The sequence below is a fragment of the Sinocyclocheilus anshuiensis genome, unplaced genomic scaffold, assembly GCF_001515605.1.
Source record: "Sinocyclocheilus anshuiensis isolate Anshui unplaced genomic scaffold, SAMN03320099.WGS_v1.1 scaffold1425, whole genome shotgun sequence".
Classification (NCBI taxonomy): domain Eukaryota; kingdom Metazoa; phylum Chordata; class Actinopteri; order Cypriniformes; family Cyprinidae; genus Sinocyclocheilus; species Sinocyclocheilus anshuiensis.
The window spans coordinates 914044-937867 of NW_015551044.1; the positions used below are offsets into that span (position 1 = coordinate 914044).

General features: G+C 36.4%; 1 protein-coding gene across 1 annotated transcript in view; it reads left to right on the plus strand.

Moving 5' to 3' along the window:
• Positions 1–23824, plus strand: part of LOC107661624 (collagen alpha-1(XXVII) chain A-like) — a 62237-nt gene that overhangs the window by 25884 nt on the left and 12529 nt on the right. Inside the window, 19 exon segments of the mRNA XM_016451287.1 lie at positions 1022–1075; positions 2096–2140; positions 6010–6063; positions 7687–7731; positions 8991–9044; positions 10476–10520; positions 11698–11751; positions 12654–12707; positions 12856–12909; positions 15042–15095; positions 15224–15277; positions 15371–15424; positions 15518–15562; positions 17871–17924; positions 18006–18050; positions 18123–18176; positions 18467–18520; positions 19508–19561; positions 19825–19878. Coding sequence (XP_016306773.1) covers positions 1022–1075; positions 2096–2140; positions 6010–6063; positions 7687–7731; positions 8991–9044; positions 10476–10520; positions 11698–11751; positions 12654–12707; positions 12856–12909; positions 15042–15095; positions 15224–15277; positions 15371–15424; positions 15518–15562; positions 17871–17924; positions 18006–18050; positions 18123–18176; positions 18467–18520; positions 19508–19561; positions 19825–19878 — 981 coding nt within the window.

Here is a 23824-nt window from a genome sequence, read left to right on the forward strand (position 1 = left end):
CCATAGCTAAGGTTTATCCAAAAAAGTCGCTAGGTTTGTCAGTATGAATATTCTATGGAAAAAAGCCGCTAAAAGGGTCTGAAAGTTGCTAAATCTAGTGCTAAAGTCACGCTCGTGTGTGTGAGACGCGGGAGCTGATGGCAGGGGGCAGTGGATATTTGTGGTGGTCAATGTGGATATTGTGGATGAGTTCTTCTGTCATCACGTTCTATTAGTTCTACAGCTTCAGTTTCGGAACTTTCACGCTTAGTAACACATACAGCTGTTCCCTCACCACAGTGCGACAGTGTCGCGTTCCGAACATTGTTTAAGCGACATACACCGGTATTGCGGTATTTTAAAAATTCATATCATAACAAAAATAAACACCGGTATTCGGTATGAACCGGTATACCGCCCAGCACTACCTCTGGGTACAAACACATTCATGCTGCATGTTTTATGCTTCATCTGGAATCAAATTTGATACCCAAATGTAAATATTAAGGTTTTCAAAAAGTATCAAACGCATTCATCCACCAACATAGGCTACACAGATGTCCAGAAATCATGTCGCTTACACATTATTGCTCCTTATATTATTACATTGAATGGATAAGACAGTCTTAATATTACATAGGCTTAAGCCACACTTGTGTATAAATAACATTGCATTAGATCAAAATGTTAACTCAAAACTGCATCTAACTTCATTTTTCTTCAACATTTTTGCTCAGTGTCTTTGAACACTGATATAGGCTTGATGTAGTTCATCACATTAACTATAAACACGTTCCACTAAATCCTGTCTTCAATTTCAGTGCTAAATCTATTGATTTATAATTTCAAACCCAACAAACAAAAACATTTAGCTTGATTGTGCTTTTTCTGTAAAAGGATTCCATCGTTTGGTGTTTTGTTCCAAATAAAGTGCAGTGACATTGATGCATTTTACATGTTCAGACACTGGGTCTTTAAAGTAAATGTTTATGCTTGAATGTATATTAGGAGAACCAGCATTTCTCTTTGTCTTATTTTACAGGGAGAACAAGGTCCTGTTGGAGAAGCTGGAGCCAAAGGCTATCCTGGCAGGCAGGTGCAGTAGATCTTCCTCTGCTGTGGAGTGTGGTGTGTATGTGTGTGTGTGTGTGTGTGTGTGTGTATGTGCGCGTGCATGCATCCGTTCGTTCGTTAGAGTGTGTTTTGCTTTGTTTTTCATTGACTGCTCATGGAAAATATGCAATTAATTTAGCAGTATGTTGCCCTGGCATAGATATTGGGTTTTGTTCAGTAAAGCTGTGGGCCACCGCTATTGAAAATCACAGCATTCAATTATAGGAAAGGATGTATTTGCTCACTCTGACCGCATAGTATTGAGATGTTTTGACACGCTTGTGTTGTTTTCATTGATGGAGTGTTGGATTTAATCAGAATAAATCTCCATCCTTTTGAAATATCCGTCCAGAACCCACAAGCCTTTGTTTTTTAACACGTCTTGAGCTCATTGCAGTTGCTTGTATTGAAATATATAAAACGGTTCTTTGGAATACATAAATCTGATTGGTCAACCGGAGCATTATGTTGTCAAATATAACTTAACAGTCTTTTTCTTCTCACATAATAAAATATACCAATAAGTCAAATTATTATTTGACGTCATGTATTTATTTATCCAGTCATCATTGAAAATAAACTTTTTCTTTAATTACCTATCCAAATCAAGAAAAAGCTAATTTGTCAAACATTTATCCATTGCTATTTTCTGCATATCAGCCTACATTTGAAAATGTTTATTAAAGAAAATGTATAATATAATATATTTATATAATATAAAAAATATATTTAACATATAAAATATATAAAACATTTAAAATCTGTCTATCTATAAAAATACATAAAATATACAAGGGTGGCTCTGTTTAACATATGAAGCCTATGATAAAACCATTATAAGTTCATCATGGTTTTTGTTCTTGTGGGCATACAAATTTGGATACTTATCAAAAGAAACAAGCTATTAATTTCGGTTCCATTTTGCCTGTTAAACAATGTGTGTTGATTAAATCCTAAGCTCTGAGAGCTTCTGAAGCCTCTCTCTCTTTTTCTTCTCTTCCAGGGTTTACCTGGTCCAATAGGGCCTGTTGGGCCGAAAGGGGCTCGGGTGTGTACACGTCTTCTTCCCGTTTGATGAATGATTGCAACTTAACAACGCTGTCATTGTGACATTTGAGCTGTCTGAGCGGGCCTATAGTTACCGTTGCTAGGTTATTTGCATTGTTTGATCTTTTACAAAGCTAAAAATGTAGCTTGCGACTTAGTTGAGTTTTAAAGTCAAGTGATTTGACCTCGACTCCAGAAGAGAGATTTTTACTACTACAGCTTCTCTTTTCTTTCATCCCCCTGGTTTTTCCTTTTTCTGTTTTTTGAGTCAACAGAGACTCAAGCATGAAAAATTTGCTGCTGACAGCTGCCCGAGCCATAAGTGTGCGTTTATGTGTGTTTTTAGCCTCCTACGGTCACATTAACATGTTCGCATGTACAGCCACCTTCATTTATATTGCCCTGTCGTCTATTTAATGTACTCAGAAACAATTTATATTTTATTCTCACTGTACCACTTTATATACCATGCTCACACACATGTACGCTTTGGCTGTTGTGTTTGTAGTCGAGCTGTATTAAAGGCTCTTTATCAGGCTAGGCTCCGCCCCCATAGGCTGGAATTTCCTGTTTAAAATCAGACTGAGGCCCTGCTGTCTTTAGTCACCGCACATACACACACATACACATGTGTCTTCCAATCAGTGCTGGGTAGTAACTGATTACATGTAATCTGGATTACGTAATCAGATTCCAAAAATAAAGTACCTGTAATTACATTATATTACATTTGAAAATACTCACAATCAGATTACAGTTACTTCTTTATGGATTACCTGATTACATATTTTTTACACAATGGCAATAAATTATTCGTAATTTATTGATTCGCCCCAATTCATTTTTTCCCCATTTCTAAATGAATTTACCACTTATGTACAGTATGGGAAACCCTACCGTAATGTAATGTTTAATGCATTTCATGATGTTGAGAAAGAATGGAATATATTTTCGTTCTTTTAGTTTTTTGTTGTTTTTTTAATCAATATGATGCACACTTATACGTAATATGTGTAATCCAGATTATGTTCCTAACTACAATTTTCGTTATGTAAATTATAACCAGTAATGGACTACAATTTAGTAATCTACCCAGCACTGCTTCCAAAGCACATTTGTATGCCAACTAGTGTTGTCACGATACTGGAATCTCTAATAATAATAATAATAATAATATAATAATTTGATACGATACACTGAATAATATCGACATTCAGTATAATTTTTGAAATCACAGAGAAAAAAACCACAACATTAAGGGCCTAAAATTTTTGATTTTCGTTGAAAGCTGTATATAACAAAGCTAGAACTTGTCAATGAGGTATATTTTTACACTAATAAAAACTTCTTGAGGTGGTAAAACACTGGAGAAATTTGCATACGTTTACTTTCAGTGCTGGGTAGATTACTTACAAATTGTCCATTACTGATTCCAAATTACAGGGCAATAATTGTAGCTGCAATCCATTACATTGCACATTTTAGGTAACATAATCGGACTACTTTTAGATTTCTTTTGACCCAACTCATTTATCACATTGATTAAAATAGGACAATATTGTACCATATTGATATAAAAATGCAAAGAGAATACAAATATTTTCCATTCTTTGTCATTAACAACACTTCTAGGTTTCTTAAACATTTCATGAAGCAGTTTAATATTTTTGAAAGACAAAGACTTGTGTGAAAAATATGTAATAAAAAAGTAAATGTAGTCTAATTACAAGTATTTTAAAATGTAATATAATCCAATTACAAAATACTTAATTTTTGGAATTTGATTACATAATCCAGATTACATGTAATCAGTTACTACCCAGCACTGTTTGCTTCAAATTTCTTCAGAGAGAAGTATTATTTTTCCCATTTTTACCCAAATTAGGGTGGTGTGAGCTAGGGCTGTGCAATTAATCGCATGCGATTGTCATGCACATCTCGTCAGTAAAGCAGTTTCCGTGATTAGTAGTAAATCTCCATCACCTGCTTTCAGACGGAGCAGCATTTACTACACAGAGCCGTAGTTCACTGACAATTAGGCAATATCGTGTTCATAATCGCAGATGAATCGCATCGAAGCCCTAAATGCTGCTCCATCTGAAAACAGGTGATGGAGATTTACTACTAATCACGGAACCGGCTTTACTGACGAGATGCGCATGACAATCGCATGCGATTTATTGCACAGCCCTAGCTCACACCAATCAATATTTTTGACAACATTAATACCAAAACATAAAAGCACCTTGCGTGGAGTTTTTGCTGGATGTGTGTGAGTGTTGTTGTTGTACCCTGTGTTTGTTTGTGCATGTTTTCATCGTTTGTTCCTTGAAGTGAGCGTATGTGCCCTTGGACTACATTGTGGAGGCCAGCACCATGCAGTCCATGGGCATATACACTTACTTCATGGCCTGCATCAACACGAAGACGTCCATCCATTCATCCATCCATGACCTCTCCATTCATCTGTCCATCCGTGTGATCAGTTCATACTGATCATATAGTGGACGTCTGCCGCTGGATTGCCAGTGATTATATAAGTCTTATGAGTTGGGTTCGTTTAATTGCTCTGAAGAGTTTCTATTTTAGTATTAACTTTGTCTCTGACGTTTCTCCTTAAACTGTTGATCTATGAAAAATATAAATCTATGAAATTAATGGGGATAGCATAATAAGCAGCCACCTAGCACACCCTAGCAACCATTTAGAACACCTTAGCAACCATATACCATGTAGCAGCTACCCAGAACACCTTAGCAACCATATACTATGTAACAGCTACCCAGAACACCTTAGCAACCACATAGAAGCCCTAGCAACCACTTACAACACGTTGGAAACCACCTAGCACACCCTAGCAACCACTTACAACACCTTAGCAACCATATATCATCTAGCAGCTACCCAGAACACCTTAGCAACCACTTACAACACCTTAGCAACCACCTTGAGCGCCTTAGCTACCAGTTACAACTCCTTAGCAATCACCTGGCACGCCTTAGCAACCACATAGAACACCTTAGCAACCACTTACAACACCTTAGCAACCACCTTGAACGCCTTAGCTACCAGTTACAACACCTTAGCAATCACCTGGCACGCATTAGCAACCACATAGAACACCCTAGCAACCACTTACAACACCTTAGCAACCACCTGGTACACCATAGCAACCACTTACAACACCTTAACAACCATATACCATGTAGCAGCTGCCCAAAACACTTTTGCCACCACAGAACACCCTAGCAACCACTTACAACACCTTAGCAACCACATAGAACACCCTAACAACCACTTACAACACCTTAGCAACCATATACAATGTAGCAGCTTCCCAGAACACCTTAGCAACCACCTAGCACACCCTAGCAACCACTTACAACACCTTAGCAACCATAAAGCATCTACTCAGAACACCTTAGTAACCACCCTGAAAGCTATAGAAACTATTAAAACACCTTAACAAAAACCTAGGACACCCTAACAACAATATCAAAACTACCCAGAACTGCTTAGCAACCACCTAGAATTTCCAAGTAACCACATTAAAAACAACCACAAATAAGAAACAGTATGGCAACTACCTAGAACATCTTAGTAAACACCTTAAATGCCCTAGCAACCACATAGCAACTACCAAAACACCTTAGCAACCATCTAGAACACCATAGAAACAATATAGCAACTACCCAGAACAGCTTAGCAACCACTCAAAACACCCTGGTAACCACATGTTAACCATCCTGAACATCACTTTTGAGAAAAAATTAGATATTAAAAAAAGCGTGATTTGTGATCATTCTTTCCTATTTTCCTCTGCTCCAGAAGTATTGAGCTTCTCTCTGTTTCTCTCTATTTTCTTTATAGGGTTTCATTGGAATCCATGGACTCTTTGGTTTACCTGGAGCTGATGGCGAAAGAGTAAGTCTGTTCATGTTATGACTCATTTTTCAGCAGTCACATGATCATAACACACTCCATCAGTGGGCAAATGTTCCAGCAAATAGCCGTTGTGTAACGCCACTAAAGTACTAAACATGAATCTGTTAAATCTCCCACAGATACAAATACCTCATTAATGCAGTCACGTCAACGACATGATGAACCATATGACAATTTCCTGTTCATAGTCTACTAAACACCAAACACTAATTACTAAACATATGCTGTTCATTCAGACTACATTTAAACACCTTGTGTAAATATCAGAAGTGTAAGATTAAATTTTGAAAACATTATAGAATGTTCTGCTTTCAAAGTATCTTATCTAAACAGCAATTATTTAATTGTAATATTTGCATACTGATCTTATTTGCCTTGCATAAATGTAACCTTTAAGAGCGCAGTGACTATTGCTGTGTCCGATATTACATATTTTAAGAGTACACTCTAAAAAATTCTGGGTTAAATACAATCCAGCGCTGGGTGAAATATAGACAACCCCAGCAACTGGGTTGTTTTGACCCAGCGGTTGGGTTAAATGTTTGTCCATATTTTACCTAACGCTGGGTTGTATTTGACCCAGCATTTTTCATAATGATATATGCACTGAATTAGCAAACGCAACCATCCTACTCATTGTAACATACTGCGTTTTTGCATACTACTGTATATAGTCAGTGCTGCAATGCTTAATGCATTTCATGATGTTGATAACAAAGAATGGAATGTATTTTCTTTCTCTGTGTTTTTGTTTTTGTTTTTGTTTTTGTTAGTTTTTTTATCAATATGGTACACAATAATCCCATTCAAGTCTATGTGACAAACACATTAGGTCAGAAGTAATCTAAAAGTAATCAAAAAGTAGCCAGACTACATTGCCTAATATGTGTAATCCAGATTATGTTACCAACTACAATTTTTGTCATGTAATTTGTCATTTGTAATGGACTACAATTTGTACGTAATCTACCCAGCACTGTTTATAGTATATCGGTAAATGCTGATCCTTGCTTATTCTTACAAGCACAAGGTGTTTCCTGAAGAAAAACAAATGCTGTTCTAGTAGTGTTCTAAGTATAGTTCTAACTGCTGTTACAGTTATTAGTATGGAAATAGATTAGTGGTAGATTTTTAAATCATGTGCTGCCCACTACTGGTAGATGTATGACAGTAGATCCCATCGTTGAAATGTGTGTGTGTGTGTGTGTGTGTGTGTGTGTGTGTGTGAGTGTGGCAGTAAGTGTGGAACAGTGTACTGGTCGGTTAATGGACCCTCTCAATCCAGAGGTGGATTCACAGGGTAAAAATAGCTCATGTCTTCATGAAACAGGAACTAAGAATTTGTAGTTCTGCCTGGTCAGGGTGTGTGTGCGATGGGTGTAGTCTTCACAGTGGACCCGCCAGAGGTTCTCTGCCACTATTCTTAGAACAATCACCCTGCCTTTACTCAGACACCCTCACAGACACACACACACACACACACACACACACACACACACAGAGACAATGTAGAATTCTTCTTTCTAATGGTATAAGGCTTTTAACTGTTATTAGCATTTATTTACTGTCTGTTTCTTTCTCTGTCTCTCTTATCTTTTTCAGGGTAGTCCTGGTCCACCGGGGAAGAGGGGCAAGATGGGTAGGCCGGTAAAGTTTTGTCTCAACATACTTTAATAGATACAGACGTGAATTTTTGTAAGCATGTGTGAGAAATGCAAATGAAATGAAATGTTTCTCAATATGAGGTCATTAAAGCTGCCTGCATAAAAATTAGAAAATAATTATTTATTAAATTGTAGTTATTTTTATGTGTGTCTGAGAGAGAGAAAGATAGTTTGTATTGTTCTTTGGATCATGAACACACACACACACACACACTAAGATGCAGAATCAGCCATACAGAGGTTGTTTACATCAGCACAACCTTTGACATCTGACTTCATAAACTTCCTGTTGAATCAGCAGGGCTCTGAGTGATGTCATCATTAGTAGCGCTACCGCTGTTGCTCATGCTAAGGGTTAGTGATTTGAACAGTCGCCCTAATCCACGGTTTAGTGGAAACATGCTGGATAGCAACATGCTAAAGACACTCAAAAAAACTTAAGTCACCACATACTGATGACCTAGCAACCATTTAGAACGCCTTAGCAACCGCATACTAGTGGCCTGGCAACCATCTAGAACACCCCAGCATTCACTCAGAACATCTTAGCAACTGCATAATGATATCCTAGCAACCATATACCAATGACCTAGCAACCATTCAGAACACACTAGCAACTACTCAGAACGCCTTAGCAACCACATACCAGTGGCCTGGTAATCATGTAACAATAACCTAGCAACCATCTAGAACACCCTAGCAACCACTCAGAACACCTTAACAATCAACCAGAACAACCCAGCAAACACTCAGAACACCTCAACAACCACCCAGAACACCCTAGTGACCACTCAACCCTAGCAACCCCTCAAAACACCTTAACAACCATCCAACTATCCAGAACAACCTAGCAACCACTCTGAACACCTTAGCAACCATCTAGAACACCCTAGCAACCACTCAGAACACCTTAACAACCATCCAGAATACCCTAGCAACCACTCAGTACACCTTTGTAACCATCTAGAACACCCTAGCAACCACTCAGAACACCTTAACAGCCACCCCAGAACACCTTAACCATCCAGAACAATCCAGCAAACACTCAGAACACCTTAACCACCATCCAAAATACCCTAGCAACCACTCAGAAAACATAGCAACAATCCAGAACACCCTTGCAACAATGCCCTGGCAACCACTCACAATGCAGCTTTGTGGAGGCCACTTTTGTTTCTTTATTAATTGTTTAAATAATCTGTGAGTGTGATAGTGATGTGTTGTAATATCTCTCTCTCTCAGGGTTTTCCTGGTGATTTTGGAGAGCGAGGCCCACCAGGACTGGACGGGGAGCCAGTGAGTTCAACATTTGGGTTTTCATGAGTATTCTTTTGTCTTTTTCTCATAAAGCAGATAAAACACTCACAACAGAGCTGTTGAGAAATGCACATGAACACAGTATTTGCAGGCTTCCAAAGAAGCAGTGTATGTGTGTGTGTGTGTAAACCTCCGGCTTTACTTCCGATATCTCAGCTGAACACAATTTTCCACTCACCACTTATGTGCAAACACACACACACACACACACACACACACACACACACATATATACACATACATAAACGCACTAAACGCACGTTATCAAATTCGGTCACACTTTATTTTAAGATCCAGTTATCACAGTTAATTAACTATTAACTATGACTTTTGCTTCATTAAACTCCTAATTAGCTGCTCATTAATAGTTAGTAAGGTAGTTGTTCAGTTTATGTATGGGGTTCAGGATTAAGGGATCTAAAATATGCTCATGCAGAATGAGACATTAATATGTGCTTTAACAGTGCTAATAAACAGCCAATATGTGAGTAATATTCAACACACACACACACACACACACACACACACAACAGCAGTGTTGTAGCCAAATTTAATTTGTCAAATACAAACAAGGCTGTGAATATAATGCTGAATATAAATAACTTAAACCAGCCTAAGGTAGTTTGCTGGTTGTAAGTAGTCTCCCAGCGTGATCATGCTGGTCTGGTTTGCTGGTTTTAAAGGGTTTTTGGGCACTTGTAAACTAGTCAGTCTGTGAGACCAGCTAAGACCAGCAAACCATCTTAGGCTGATATATTCATTTATTTCAGTAAGAAAGATGTTAGATTGTATCTTTTTGTCTGCTGGAATGTTATTTTATTTTTCATTTAAATAATTGTATTTATTTATTTATCATTAGGGGAAGTTAGAGCCTACATTTTTGTCCTTAGGTCAGTATCCTAATATATTTGATGATAGTTGTTCTGGTTAATTAGTTGAAAAATTATCATTCCAAAAATGTCTCTGATTGGTTGGAGTTGGTGACATCATATCAGGAAGTGTTTGAGTCAAATCCCGCCTCTTTTTCACCTGTAAATATGGGGACTGTAAAAACAGGAAGTTGAAAGCACTCTCATTTCCTGTTCTCCCTTTCCTGAAAAGAGGAGTGAAGTGCTCCTTTCATCACACCAGGGGAACGAGAGGAAATGGCTCCGGCACACTTCTGCAGAGCCAACAATAAACCATCTCTGTTTCTACAAAAACACTCGCACACGCTCGCTCTACGACACACACTCGTTTGAACGGCCATATTAATATCTCTGAATATGAAGAGAGTGCGTTTACACAGCACATATTATGAACGACACACATTTAGAGGTGCATGCATATACTGACATATGAAGCCCTAGCAGTCTGTACTTGTTTCAGAAGGAAAGCGTAACGCTCTGTGTGTTTCTGTGTTTATCTCAGGGTGTTATAGGGGCTCCTGGTCCTCCTGGTGTCCATGGATTGATTGTAAGTTAAATGGTTTATTTAACTGTATTTTAGGGACAGATTTGTCCCCAGAAGTGAGCTAAATCTGACAAAACGAGACATCATGTCCTCATTTGAAAAAATAAATGCTCCATGCATGATGAGTAAAGTTTTCTGTTTGAATGCAAGTATTTATGCCCAGCTAGGGTGACCAGATGACCTTAGTGACAAAAATTGGGGCAGATGTAGAGCTTGCTGAGGTATTTTCTAATATATTTCTTAGTTTATACAGGTTATGCAGAATATAGGAAATCAAAGAAACATTGTTTATTAAAAACGGGGAACTTATGTTAACCTAGACCTAGACTAACTATTGATGTTAACATCCAAAAAAAAAGAATCTTTTACTGATGTGAGGTGTAATATGATTTAAGAAATTAATAACTTTTCTTCAGCAAGGATGCATTAAACTGTTTATAATGTTTCAAATAAATGCTGTTCTTTTGAACTTTCATTCATCAAAGAATTCTGAAAAAAGTATCATTAATTAGAATGATCTGTGAAGGATCGTGTGACACTGAATACTGAAGTAATGATGCTAAAAAATTCAGCTTTCCATCACAGGAAAAAAATACATTTTACAATATATTCAAATAGAAAACAGCTATTTTAAATTGTAATAATATTTCAAAATATTACTGTTTTTACTGTATTTTTGATCAAATAAATGCAGCTTTGGTGAGCAGAAGAGACTTTCAGAAACATTTAAAAATTGTACTGAACACAAACAATAGTTTTGCAAGCAAATTTGAAGTTATAAATAATCATCCATACAAATCACATCCCACCTGTAACGTTGTCATTGATGTTGGATATGGCTAGTAAGATTTTGTCAGGATGTCTGGTCACCCTGTGTTCATCATTTAGAAGCACACAGTGTTTCTGTTGTTGTTGTTGTTGTTGTTGTAGTACAGCTGAAATCAGTGTAACCTGAAGAGCATGATGTGCAAATAAAATCCACATTTGCTTTCACAAATGCTGAGAAGTTGATAGTATTTTTTCTTTTGGTTTGTACTTGGGTGAGTAACATGCCCCCTGCAGGCACTCTTGCACCTCAATAAAACCCAAAATATTTATCAGCTGAAGTTTTATAAGTTAGGTCCTTCTCAAATTGGACATTTAAAAGCACACACAGCACTCACTCCTGTCTCTTCTCCAGGGTGATATGGGCCCTGTCGGGATAATCGGTTTGCCAGGACCAAACGGACTGAAAGTAAGTCATGCACATATGAACCCCACACATATCTCCATCACTCACAGCCACTTTAGCGTATATGTTTGTGTGTGTGTGTGTGTGTGTGTGTGTGTGTGTGTGTGTGTGTGTGTGTTTGTGTGTGTGTTGTGTGTGTAGTGTGTGTTGGTGTGTGTTTAGAAATAAACAACCTTTATTTATTAATTTACAGGAAAAATACTTTTAAGTAAATCTGTAAATATTTTTAAATAAATAAATGCACATGCATTGGAAGTCTTATGATATTATGGTGTATTGATTATTGACTGATTTTTAATAAATAACATTTTAATAAGTAAACAATATTTATTTTTTTCAAATAGATAAATAAATGCACAAACATTGGAAGTCTATAGGGCCAGCAGTCTGGATGCATTAAAAGTGGAAATGTAAAGCTTGCATTTTTTCACTTTCATTATTCAGTCAAATTGTCTAAATTGTAATTTAGCAGTGGGAATACTTTAATAGGTGGATGCATCATGCAACGGTCTTTTTTTCTTGTGTATATAATGCAGAAGTTAGAAAATTGGATTTAGTTTACATACAACAGATTCTTACACCTTTGTCCCTTGTTAGCTCATGTAGTGTTTAGTGGATGTATTATTAGTGTACCACCTTCCATGATTTTAAAACTTGAGGTAGGAGTTGAAATGATTTTCTGTGCGAATCAACATTATGCTACAAATGCTGTCTATGGAGCTTAACCCGCATTAAATCTGGATCACTGCTTTAGCAGTTTATGACTATGTTTGTTCAAATCAGGCTTCTTCTCAAACTGCTATGATTATAGTGTGAAAACAAAACTGACCTTGCCCTAACGTAACCATCACTTTCTCTGGTCTCTGTTCTGACTTGTTCTTTCTCTTTCACTTTTCTCTCTCAAGGGTGACGTCGGGCTTCCCGGAGAACAAGGGGAAATTGGGTTCCCAGGAGACAAGGTATACCTTCTATTTTCCCCTGTCAGATGTCTGATGTTCTGATGGAATCTGGCCTTCTAACTGCCCCAGTGTTAGAGCTTTCATAGACAGTTACACATGAATGAGTGTTTGTGCTGATATGAGTGTGTTTTATGTTTGTTTGCTTCAGGGTGTGCAGGGTTTGCCAGGCTTACCAGGACCTCGTGGAAAACCAGGATCACAGGTTTGTTTCTTAACTTTTTTGTATTTTATATGTATATCTCACTCAGACTGCAAATTCAGTAATCATTTACTGTACTCAGTTACGCAAGTTGTTCCATGAAAATGTATGATTCACTTTCTTCTGTGTAACACAAAAGCAAAAATTCAGCAGAATTGTATTGGTAGGATTTTTCTGTGTAATTAGTCCCCATGAGGAATGATGTCTTCTAGCTTAAAAAAGGCAGTTTTCCATATGACTTGTGTATTATTTTCAAAGACTTCTGAGCCCATACAGAATCACAAACGTATTATTATGGTGCTTTTTAAGCCAGTTTTGAAGCTTGAAAGCCTAATTCATTCATTCATTGTAATTGCATGTAAAAGAGCGACCTGCAGTACATTTCTTCAAAACTCATTTTGTGTTCTATGGAAGGGAGGTGTACATGGGAATCTGCATATCAAAATTACTTGACTTTTTCTGGTTGTTTGTGTTTTTTTGGGTTTGCAATTCTGAAAATATGTATTGGAAATGATGATTTTGATATTGTTTTAGAGGCTTTAAAGCTGCATTGATAAAAGCTGTGTTCGTTAACTGGGTGAATTACTGTACTCATGACTTTTCAAAAATAGATAGAATTTTATGCAAAATAGTTATTTTTTTGTAAATTGTTTGTTTTCTGGAATGACATGAGGATAAAAAGGGGATTTTTTTTTTACCCATAATTAAGTATTTAAAAAAGCTAAATAAAATTCAGGGATGCACCGATAGGATTTTTTGGGGCCGATACCAGTACCGATTTTAACAAATACTTATTGGCCGATACCGATACCGATATTTGTCACTTCCTCTCTTATTTGAAATTTTGGCATCAAAATAGATAGTATTTTAATCATGTTTTAAATCAGCAAAGTTAAAAAACACCTGCATTAAATTATACTAGCAGTTTTATTGCTGCATCATCAAATAATTTCTAATGAACATGGATTGGATCCATTTAACATTCAGCAGGCCTACATAAATACAACAGAACAAAGATACATATTAAATAAACAGTGCTTTTTAGGTAGGTTTAACAGTTTTCAGGTACAGAAATAAAGTAAACAAATGTAAAATAACACCTCACTGTATAAATTAAATACATATTAATCCTTCTTTATTGTAACAGATTTTATTATGATTAATCTTCTAATTTGTTTTTGTATACATTTTAAAAAATGTTGTAAGTTTAAATATGTATGAGATCTCCTTTACTAAGGCGGGACTCTTATTTTGATGGGTTTTCTAGTCTACGGAGCTATATGGGCCATGAAAGCACCCAGTTCTTCGGATTTAAAGTTTGTCAGTTTATTAAGCACCCCCCGAAAAGGCATGAGATCTGTATATATTTGTTTACTGTTAGTTGTAATAAGTGGTTTGTGTAATTCGCTGTATGTTGATGATAATGCAACTGAGAGAGAGAGTTTAATGTGCACTTCTCGTGCTGTGTTTTATTTGATTAGCTGCATTAAAGTGCAGACAGCAGCGCTAGGATTATGCAACAGACATTATACAGCTCAGTGCCTTCACGCAGTTAATTAATAAACCATCGGTTTGTTATATCGGCCTTTTTCCTTATATAGATTCAGATGAGGTCCGCTACACTTATGAAAGTTACAAAAGATATTTAGTCAATAGTGTGCGATCTCTTGTCTTTTGTTATTTGATTAGCATTAAAGTGCAGACAGCAGCGCTAGGATTATGCAACAGACATTATACAGCTCAGTGCCTTCACGCAGTTAATTAATAAACCATCGGTTTGTTATATCGGCCTTTTTCCTTATAGCCGATATGCCGATGGTTGTAAATCGAGGAAAAATCGGCCGATAAATATTGGCGGCCGATACATCGGTGCAAATTCATACATCTTTGTAACTGAACTTCAATTTCTGCATACGTATTTATTTTTCTGTTTTTGTTAATTTATGCAAATTTGTTTGTTTTTAATTACATAATCTACCTGAGAACAAGTGCAGGTTTTGAATATCAGAGGTTGTTCAATTATCAGCACTCAAATCTGAGCATATGTAGGTCCAGAGTGCAGTATCTAAAATCCCATGATCTGAAGGTTCATTTTATCTCATAGTGTGTGTGTCCTGGTCATGTGTGTTTTGAAGGGCAAGACAGGGGAGATAGGGCCCAGTGGATTACCAGGCCCACCAGGACCTGAGGTATGAATCAACATGTACCATTGATGCTTTTGCGTCTCTGAATGCGTTGCACCAGCTTGTTCTATTGATGACGTCAGCAAATATAACTGATTCTGATTGGCTGATGTACTCATGTTAATCCTTCGCAGGGTTTCCCTGGTGACATCGGAAAACCTGGACTCAATGGACCCGAGGGCCCAAATGTGTGTTATTTATAAAGAAAACCTTATAAAAGCAAGTGCTTTTAATATTTGCACACTTATTTTTGCAACTTCACGCAAATGTTTTCTTCGTAGGGTAAGCTTGGAGCCAGAGGTTTACCTGGACCCCGTGGAGCAGCTGGACGAGAGGTGTGTGTGTGTGTGTTGTTTGTTATTAGCTATAAATGTGTTTTAAGTAGACTTGTGAGACAACGATGAGTTAATCTTGAGTTTAATTTGTAGGGTGATGAGGGTCCTGTAGGACCACCGGGGCCAGTAGGACTCGAGGTGAGTTGTGAATCTGCATATGAAAAATTCCCTGTTTTTGCTGGTTGTTTGTCGCCTTAATGAGATTTTTGTTTATAGTGGGGGTTTTTTGTTTGCAGTTTTGAAAACGTAAATCGGAAATGTGTGATTTTGATGTTGTTTTAGAGGCTTTAAAGGTGCACTGATGATGGTATTGCATTTTGTTCATTTTAGACTGTTTGAAATATAAATTTTTGGGTGAATCACTCAAGACCTGTCAAAAAATCTGTCAATTTTGTATTTTATTTTTGTATTATTTATTTTCTTTTAAATTAATGGTTGAAAACTGTATTTTTAAATGTATTTTTTTTTTTTGTATTTTTTATTCATATGTTTGTTAAATCATTTTTATGTAAAGCACTTTGAATTACCGCTGTGTATAAAATGTGCTCTAAAAATGAATTAAAAAAAAAAATGTCAATAGCACACTGAGATCATGTGATGTTCTCATACACATAGGCTTCATTCTCTTTATGCAAAATGCAATTTATTTTTCTCTTTCTGGTGCAGTCTATTCTGTCGTCATCATTTGTCTTATAACAAATCTTTATTGTTTGCAATTTTGAAAATGTATATTGGAAATGTGTGGTTTAGATTTTTTAGAGGCCTTAAAGTTGCATTGATGATGGTATTGCATTTATTAATTTAAAGCTGTATTGCAAATATACATTTTTGAGTGAACTGACCTCAGAACTTATCAAAAATATATTATGCAAAATAAATATTTTTAAATTATTTGTGGTTGAAAAATGACCAAGAGTCCATTGGCATTTTTATATTCTGTGCGAGCCCGACAAAATGTGCATTCACCCAATTGACCACAAGGTGGCGCAATAGGGGATTTCAATTTCGAATAGCTTTAATTATGTTTAATATATCAATGAATCATCAAGGCTGTGAATTTCTTCTGTAAAAGACAGAATAAACGAATAAATCCAGCATCGTAAAGCAGGAGGCTCAGAATCCGCTGCGAACAGCCTCTGTATTACATAACATTCCCGCTCTGTCTCTGTTTTTCCTCTTTTCCCTTCTGTCGTTCCACTTTTGCTTGTTTAACCGAACTCAGTGATTCTCTGGCACAAACTCAGAACATTTCTGGATGTTCTCCATCATTCTGTCTTCAGACAGGTATCTGTTTTCCTCATCTCTCTCTGTGTCTCTGTTGTGCGGTCAGTAATTAGATATATCTTGGTGAGACTTTCAGTATGTTCTCTTTGTGCTCTGACCCCAGCTCTTCTGCATTAGTATGCATACTAATTTCTTGCTCCAACATGATCAAACACGTGCCATATTTAATGGGTGAATCTCATGAAGAAATGTCATATTTCAACAAAAACAAAAAGAAAAAAAAGATTATGATGTTTTGCAAATGATGCTTGTTTATAACCATTAAATGATTTTCATTTATTTGGGAATCAGTTAGACATGCTAATTAGGACTACTTTGAGTGGCTTAACTCATGCATATCAAATTTGCATGACTTCAAGTCAAAAATGAATTATAAAACAACATTGTCCGGAAATAAATTGAACAATAGTGAAATTCAGTTAAATAATGTATTACAGTATATATTATATTTTCTGTGTAGCAATGAATAATATTAGAAAATAAGTATTATAATGTATTATAACTGCGGTTACAGTTAATAATGAGATCATACAATGTATTATAAGGTGTATTCCAAGGCATAATTAATGCATTTAAGTAAACTATTTTCTTAGATTTTTACTTCAGTTTCTTACTTTTTATTGTATTTATTATTACTTTTTTCATTTTTGTAAAACACTTTTTAAATTAACATCTCTGTATGAAATAAGCTATATCAATGAAAAAAATAATTATTTAATATTGATGTATTATATCTGCATTATAACTATTATTATGAGATGAAACAATGCATTGTAAGGTGCATTTATAAAATGCTTTCAAAATAATTTTATAATGCAATATATATAAAGGCTTCAAGTAAAGTGTTGAAATTATTTTCTTCAGTTTTTACCTCTTACTTTTTAATTGTATTTTTTTATAACTATTTTTTATCATTTTGTAAAGCACTTTTTAATTACCACTTTATGAAGTGTGCTGTATGAACGAAAAAAATATATAATAATTTCAATAGCACAACTGCAGAATTTAGATCAAATGATGTTCTTAGGCTTCATTTTTTATACAAAATATAAGTTCTTATTTTTTTCCCTCTGAAAATGTGTGTTTATATGTACAGCCTGGTCTCTCATCATTATTTGTCTCCTAAGAAATGATCTCTTTTCTGTCTGTGGTGTTTTTCCAGGGTCTGATGAGCAGTAAGGGTTTCCCTGGGGCTGCTGGACCTGAAGGGGTCAAAGTGAGAACATGAGCAGAATATAAACACACACAAATCTCGTCCACACATGCGGTCACTCAAACACTCTCTGATGTCTTTCAGGGCGAGCAGGGTGTGACAGGAAAGGCTGGACCCATGGGTGAGAGGGTGAGTGCACAGACTTGAGTTATGGCCTTTAAACACACTTTGACCCTCACACTGATGATGTTGTGTTTGTAGGGTCTCGTTGGCTTCATCGGTCCTGCAGGGGAGACTGGACTCGCTGGAGAGAAGGTAAGACACACCTGAGAGCAGTAAATCAGCATATTAGAATGATTTCTGAAGGATCATGTGACACTGAAGACTGGAGTAATGATGCTGAAAATTCACAGGAATAAATTACATTTTAACATATATTCAAATAGAAACCAGACATCTTAAATTGTATTAATATTTCACAGTATTACTGTATTTTTTTAATAAATAAATGCAGCCTTGGTGAGCAGAAGAGACTTCCTTTTTAAAAAATATTAAAAAAAACATTTGAGCCGTTGTGTAAATGTTCTGTTTTGTGGTTTATTAAGGGTGATCGTGGAGAGATGGGATTGCCTGGCCCTCCAGGAGAGAAAGGATCTACGGTACGGCACACATACACACAAATACCACACATGAATTACATATGACATTTGAATATGAAAACAGCCATAAAAGGCCTAATATTACCTAATTTGGTGATGCTGAGTGCAAAATATCAATAAAAACTTTTAATCATGTAGTTATTTCACGTGTTTCTTCGACTTGTATAGGCTTTGTTTGTATTAGCTTTAATGCACTTATTAAAATTAGACATAAAATGATATCTTCAGAATCATTCATACATGTAAAAATCAGCTGAGAACTGAACAAATAGTTCTAATCTACTCCGATTCAGACAGGAATCATGTGTTGTTTGTCGCAGTTTTTCTGCTGATTAAGGGAGAATACAAGACTTCTTCACTTTGTAAATGGTTGTCACAAGCAAAAATGCTACGAAATCCATGATATTTTGTGATAAAGTGCGATGTGCTTGAGCAAAACAGGCACCATTTTTGGAATCAGCTGCCCAAAATTAGTATGAAACAAGTTTTGGATTTCATTCAGTGGAAATGATGCAGGGTGGTGTAATCATGACGTACTATAGAAGATATCTCTTTGTAATGTAGTATTTTATTCATACACATATACACTATATTGCCAATAGGGATATTGGGACACCCCCTTCTAATGAACAGGCCTGACTACTTTAGTAGAGTACAAATCTTAATGTTTAAGCCTATAATGATATTCTAGGGAATTGTGTGCTTCTAATTTGATAGCAACAGTTTAGACGGGACCCTTTTCTATTCTAACATGACAATGCCTCTGTGTATAATTCAAGGTTCAAAAAGAAATGATTGATTCAGTCAGTGTGGAAGAACTTGACAGGTCTGCAGAAAGCCAATTTCTAATCCCAGCTGAACACCTCTGGTGTGACTTTAAATGCAGACCTTGAGTCAAAAACTCATCACCAAACACCAATGACTTGTACATACTGTATGTTTTGTATGGTGTGTGTTTGAGTTTTACATGTTTCCCATCACTTACAGGGGCACCTAGGAACCCCAGGAGAGAGCGGCCCACCAGGACCACCAGGCAGTCCAGTAAGTCAACAGCAGATACTTCAGATAGTTTGGATGTCAAAAGCAAGCTGATGGTAGTACACAGACATCATCTGCTGTCGTTAGATCACCGTGCTGTCCGTCAGCTGTCAGACACCTCTGTGTAACGTTCTGTGCTTGTAGTTTGGACGCACAAAACAAACACATACTCTTAGTAGCAGTGAGAGAGACAGGAGCCAGCCTGCCTGACATTAATCCCGAAAAGAAACATAAGTGTGCATAATTAATGGTCTTTTTTTTAATAGGGCCCACCGGGATCACGTGGACCCATCGGCTTGAGAGGACCTAAAGGCAGACGGGTAAGTCATCTGTGCATCATGAGTGCGTAAGCGTGTGGAACTCAGTTCTTTTGCTTTTCTCTACAGTAAAACAGGCCAGGGGCTGAACCAGTGGCTTTCTGATTACCAACCACCAAACCGAACCATTTCTGTTATAGTTATTTTAACGGGTAGGTTAGTTGGTTTGTTAATTAGTAGACTGGTAGCCTAGTTATCTGATAGATAGATTTTTAATTATTAATTTAGTTTTAGTGATTTAGTGATTTAGATTCTTAGTTAGTTAGTTAATTAGTTAGTTAAACTGATAGGTTAGTCATCTGATATATAGATTTTCAGTTAAACTGGTTGGCAAGTTGAATTGTCCAATGGATAGATTCTTAGTCATTTAACTTGTAGAAACTAGCTAGACTAGTTAAACTGCTAGACTAGTTAGTCATCCAATAAATAGATTCTTTCAGTTAAACTTAACTAGGCTAGTTAAGTTATCTGTTAGTAGATTCTTTATTAGTTGGTTAAACTGATAGGCTAGTTAGTCATCCGACAGATATATTCATAGTTAATCTGGCTGACAGTTTAAATCATCTGATAGATAAATTCTTGTTTAGTTAAACTGGTAGACTAGTTAGTCAACCAATAAATATATTTTTAGCTGTTTAAAAATTAACTAGGGTTAATAAACCCTAGTTATTTAACTAGCTTTTATCTGATAAATCGATTCTTTGTTAGTTAGTTAGTTAGTTAGTTAGTTGAACTGATTAGGTTAGTCATCCGATAGATAGATGACTAATTAGTTAAATTGATTGCCTAGTTAAATTGTCCGATAGATAGATTCTTAGTTAATTAGTTACTGGTAGACTAGTTAGTCATCCAATAAATAGATTATTTGTTAGTTAAACTTAACTAGGCTTGTGAATTTATCTGTTAGTAGATTCTTTGAAAGTTAGTTGGTTAAACTAGTTAGTTATCCAATAGATATTTTCTGAGTTAAACTGGCTGACAAGTTAAATCATCTGACAGATAAATTCTTAGTTAGTAGTTAAGTTAAACTGGGAGACTGTAGTCGTCCATAAATAGATTTTTAGATAAACTTCACTAGGCTAGGTAAGTTATCTCATACATAGATCCTAAAACAGTTCTGATAGTCGTCCGATAGATACATTCTTAGTTAAACTGGTTGGCAAGTTAAATCGTCCGATTGATTCTTAGTAAATTAATTAGACCATCTGATAGATAGATAGATAGTCATCTGATTGATAGATTCTTTACTAGTTAGTTAATGTTATAGACTAGTTAGCCATCTGATAAATAGATTTTATTTAAATAGTAGACTAGTTATTTAACATATAGTTTCTTAGTTAAAATGGCAGGCATGTTAGTCATTTGATAGGTTCTTTGTTAGTTAGTTAGTTACTCTGATAATCTAATTAGTCGTCCGATAGATTTAGAATTAGTTATTTAGTCAGTTATTTTAACTGGTAGACTAGTTAATTGTCAGATAGATAGACAGACAGACAGATAGATAGACAGATAGATAGACAGATAGATAGATAGATAGATAGATAGATAGATAGATATATATCTATGTGTTCATTGTCAGCTGTCAATCACAGAAACAGACTGTGTTAGCTCACACACACTTGAAAACACACACATGGTAAATGTTTTCCATTAACCAGCAGAATCAGCATGAATTACTGGAGAGAAGACTGAGCAGAGGGATGCAATGGAAACAAATTTAGGAGAGTTAAGTGTCTCTGTGCCGCTGTCTGGTCTTTGTTAGAGCCCCTCACTGAGTCCGTAAATCAAGTTGTTGTCCTGATGATTTATTGATTCAATGGTGATGATTTAACCCCGTTTTTTGTTTCCTGCCTTCGTCACTGAGAAGTTGAATGGGCCAAAACAGAGTAGCGTGTATGTGATATACTGACAATGACTGAAGACTCTTTATATATATATCATTGTCTTTATTTAAAACAGACGAAAACATATCTTTAAAAAATACTTCATACAGGCAAAGGTGAAACTGTAACCAATTCATCAATGGTAGAAAAATGACATTTATTATACATGCATTATATATAATATTTTATGTTGTTTTTTGTTTTTATGCCCTCTTGCCACTTTTTAGTGGTATTTGCTAAAGCAGGTATTACTATTACTTTAGATATTTGAACAAAATCCCAACTCTTTTATTTAAAAAAAAGTCCCATAGACTTACTGAAGGAGGAACTCAAGACTCGCTGAACACTAGGCCATGATTCTGACCTATTTTCTGTATATTTAACGTTCAAGTTCTGTTTAATGTCCTCATTTCTTGGCAATAAGGGCTTTTCTGTGACAAGCTCAATATGGTATCAGCGCAACAGAAAGACATTCACAAACGTTCAGTTGTCGCTGTATGTTTCTCTGTATGTGAAGCACACAAATGAAGACCGGATTTACTCTGGTTAGATAACAACACAAGGGACCTGCAGAATGACGGCGTTTGCGGCACTAATAGGTGCTGAGAAGTAATGAGCCACTTTATTTTCTGTGGTTTATGGATGTATAACAATATGGCCGGAACATTAATAACAGTAGTAACCCATATGAGGTATTCCAGCATATTTTACGGAGTACCTTCAGCTCCTCCAGTGTGTGTGAGAGAGCGAAAGAGAGCGTGTGCCAGCTGGCAGAGTCTGTGTGATGATATTGTTTCAACAGTCTGATGTTTTTTGGCCGGACGCACACGCCATAAATTAGTGTAATTATCAGCATGCACACGCATTCTTCGAGAGGGAGCGAATGTGTGTCTTATCTCTTGATGAAGTCCTTGTGTTCAGATGTCTTCAGATTTTATAGGCAAGCCAAACCGCTGTTTGTGATGAAGATGATTCGGTTGTTTAGGATTGTGTAGCACAAATGTGAGATTTTTGTGTGCATCCAGACAAAGACAGATGCAACACAGTTCTGTGCCATGCTTAGACCCTCAAGAGCCTCTTAAACATTGACCTACATGCACAACCCCAAATATCCCAACATATCCCACACATCTAAATCCAATAGTACAGCGCCCCCTAGTGTTTGAGGATATACTTCTGGATTTAAAGGTCCCATATTGTCAAAACTGAAATTTCCTGGCGTTTTTCATTATTACTGAGGTCTAGGGGCTATTTAACTACCATATAAGTTTCAAAACAGTCAGTCCACAGTAAAATGCACACAGCCTGCTTAAAGTTCTAGCTACACAGTCACTGCCTTCAGTCACCACCCGTCCCACTCTCCTTTTGCCAAACCCCCAGACAACATCGCGTCCATGCTTTTGCTGAGCAAGGACAACAACACGGAAACATGTCGAAAAGGTTAACTTTAACCACGAAACCAGATCGGCCGACCTGTAACGTTACACGTTATACTCAAAGGATGGACGATCTGACAGGATTGTTACTATGAGGTGGATCACATCTAACGTGTATAGTAAAGACAAACTCACCGTGTCTAAGTTAGTCATGATGAAGATGTATATATATATTTCAATTTCAGCAGGCAACTATTTTTACAGCTACACTATTGTTCCAGCCACAATTAATCACAACAATGTATATACAATTACAAATGATTATATATAAATCGTCAGTTTGTTGTTTTACACACATGCACACAGACATAATTTCATACACGACATAGTCGTGAGATGCAAGAAACATCTGGCAAGAAATCTGTAGATGCGCCCATAACAACAAAAGACAATACTTCATTGAACCTTTCCTGATAAGAAGTGTGCGCTGCAAACGTGAGCATTTTTGACAATCGTTTCTGTCCAGTCTGCTCGTTTTATCGCGTTTAACCATAGCTGTCATCGGTTTTTTGTCTGGCAGTGGCAGCAGATATGCAATCAAATTTCTAATTTGAGGCTGTATTACATCGATTCTGGCACACAACATCACAACAAGATGATATTTTAAGCTCCTTATGTAGCAGAATCTGC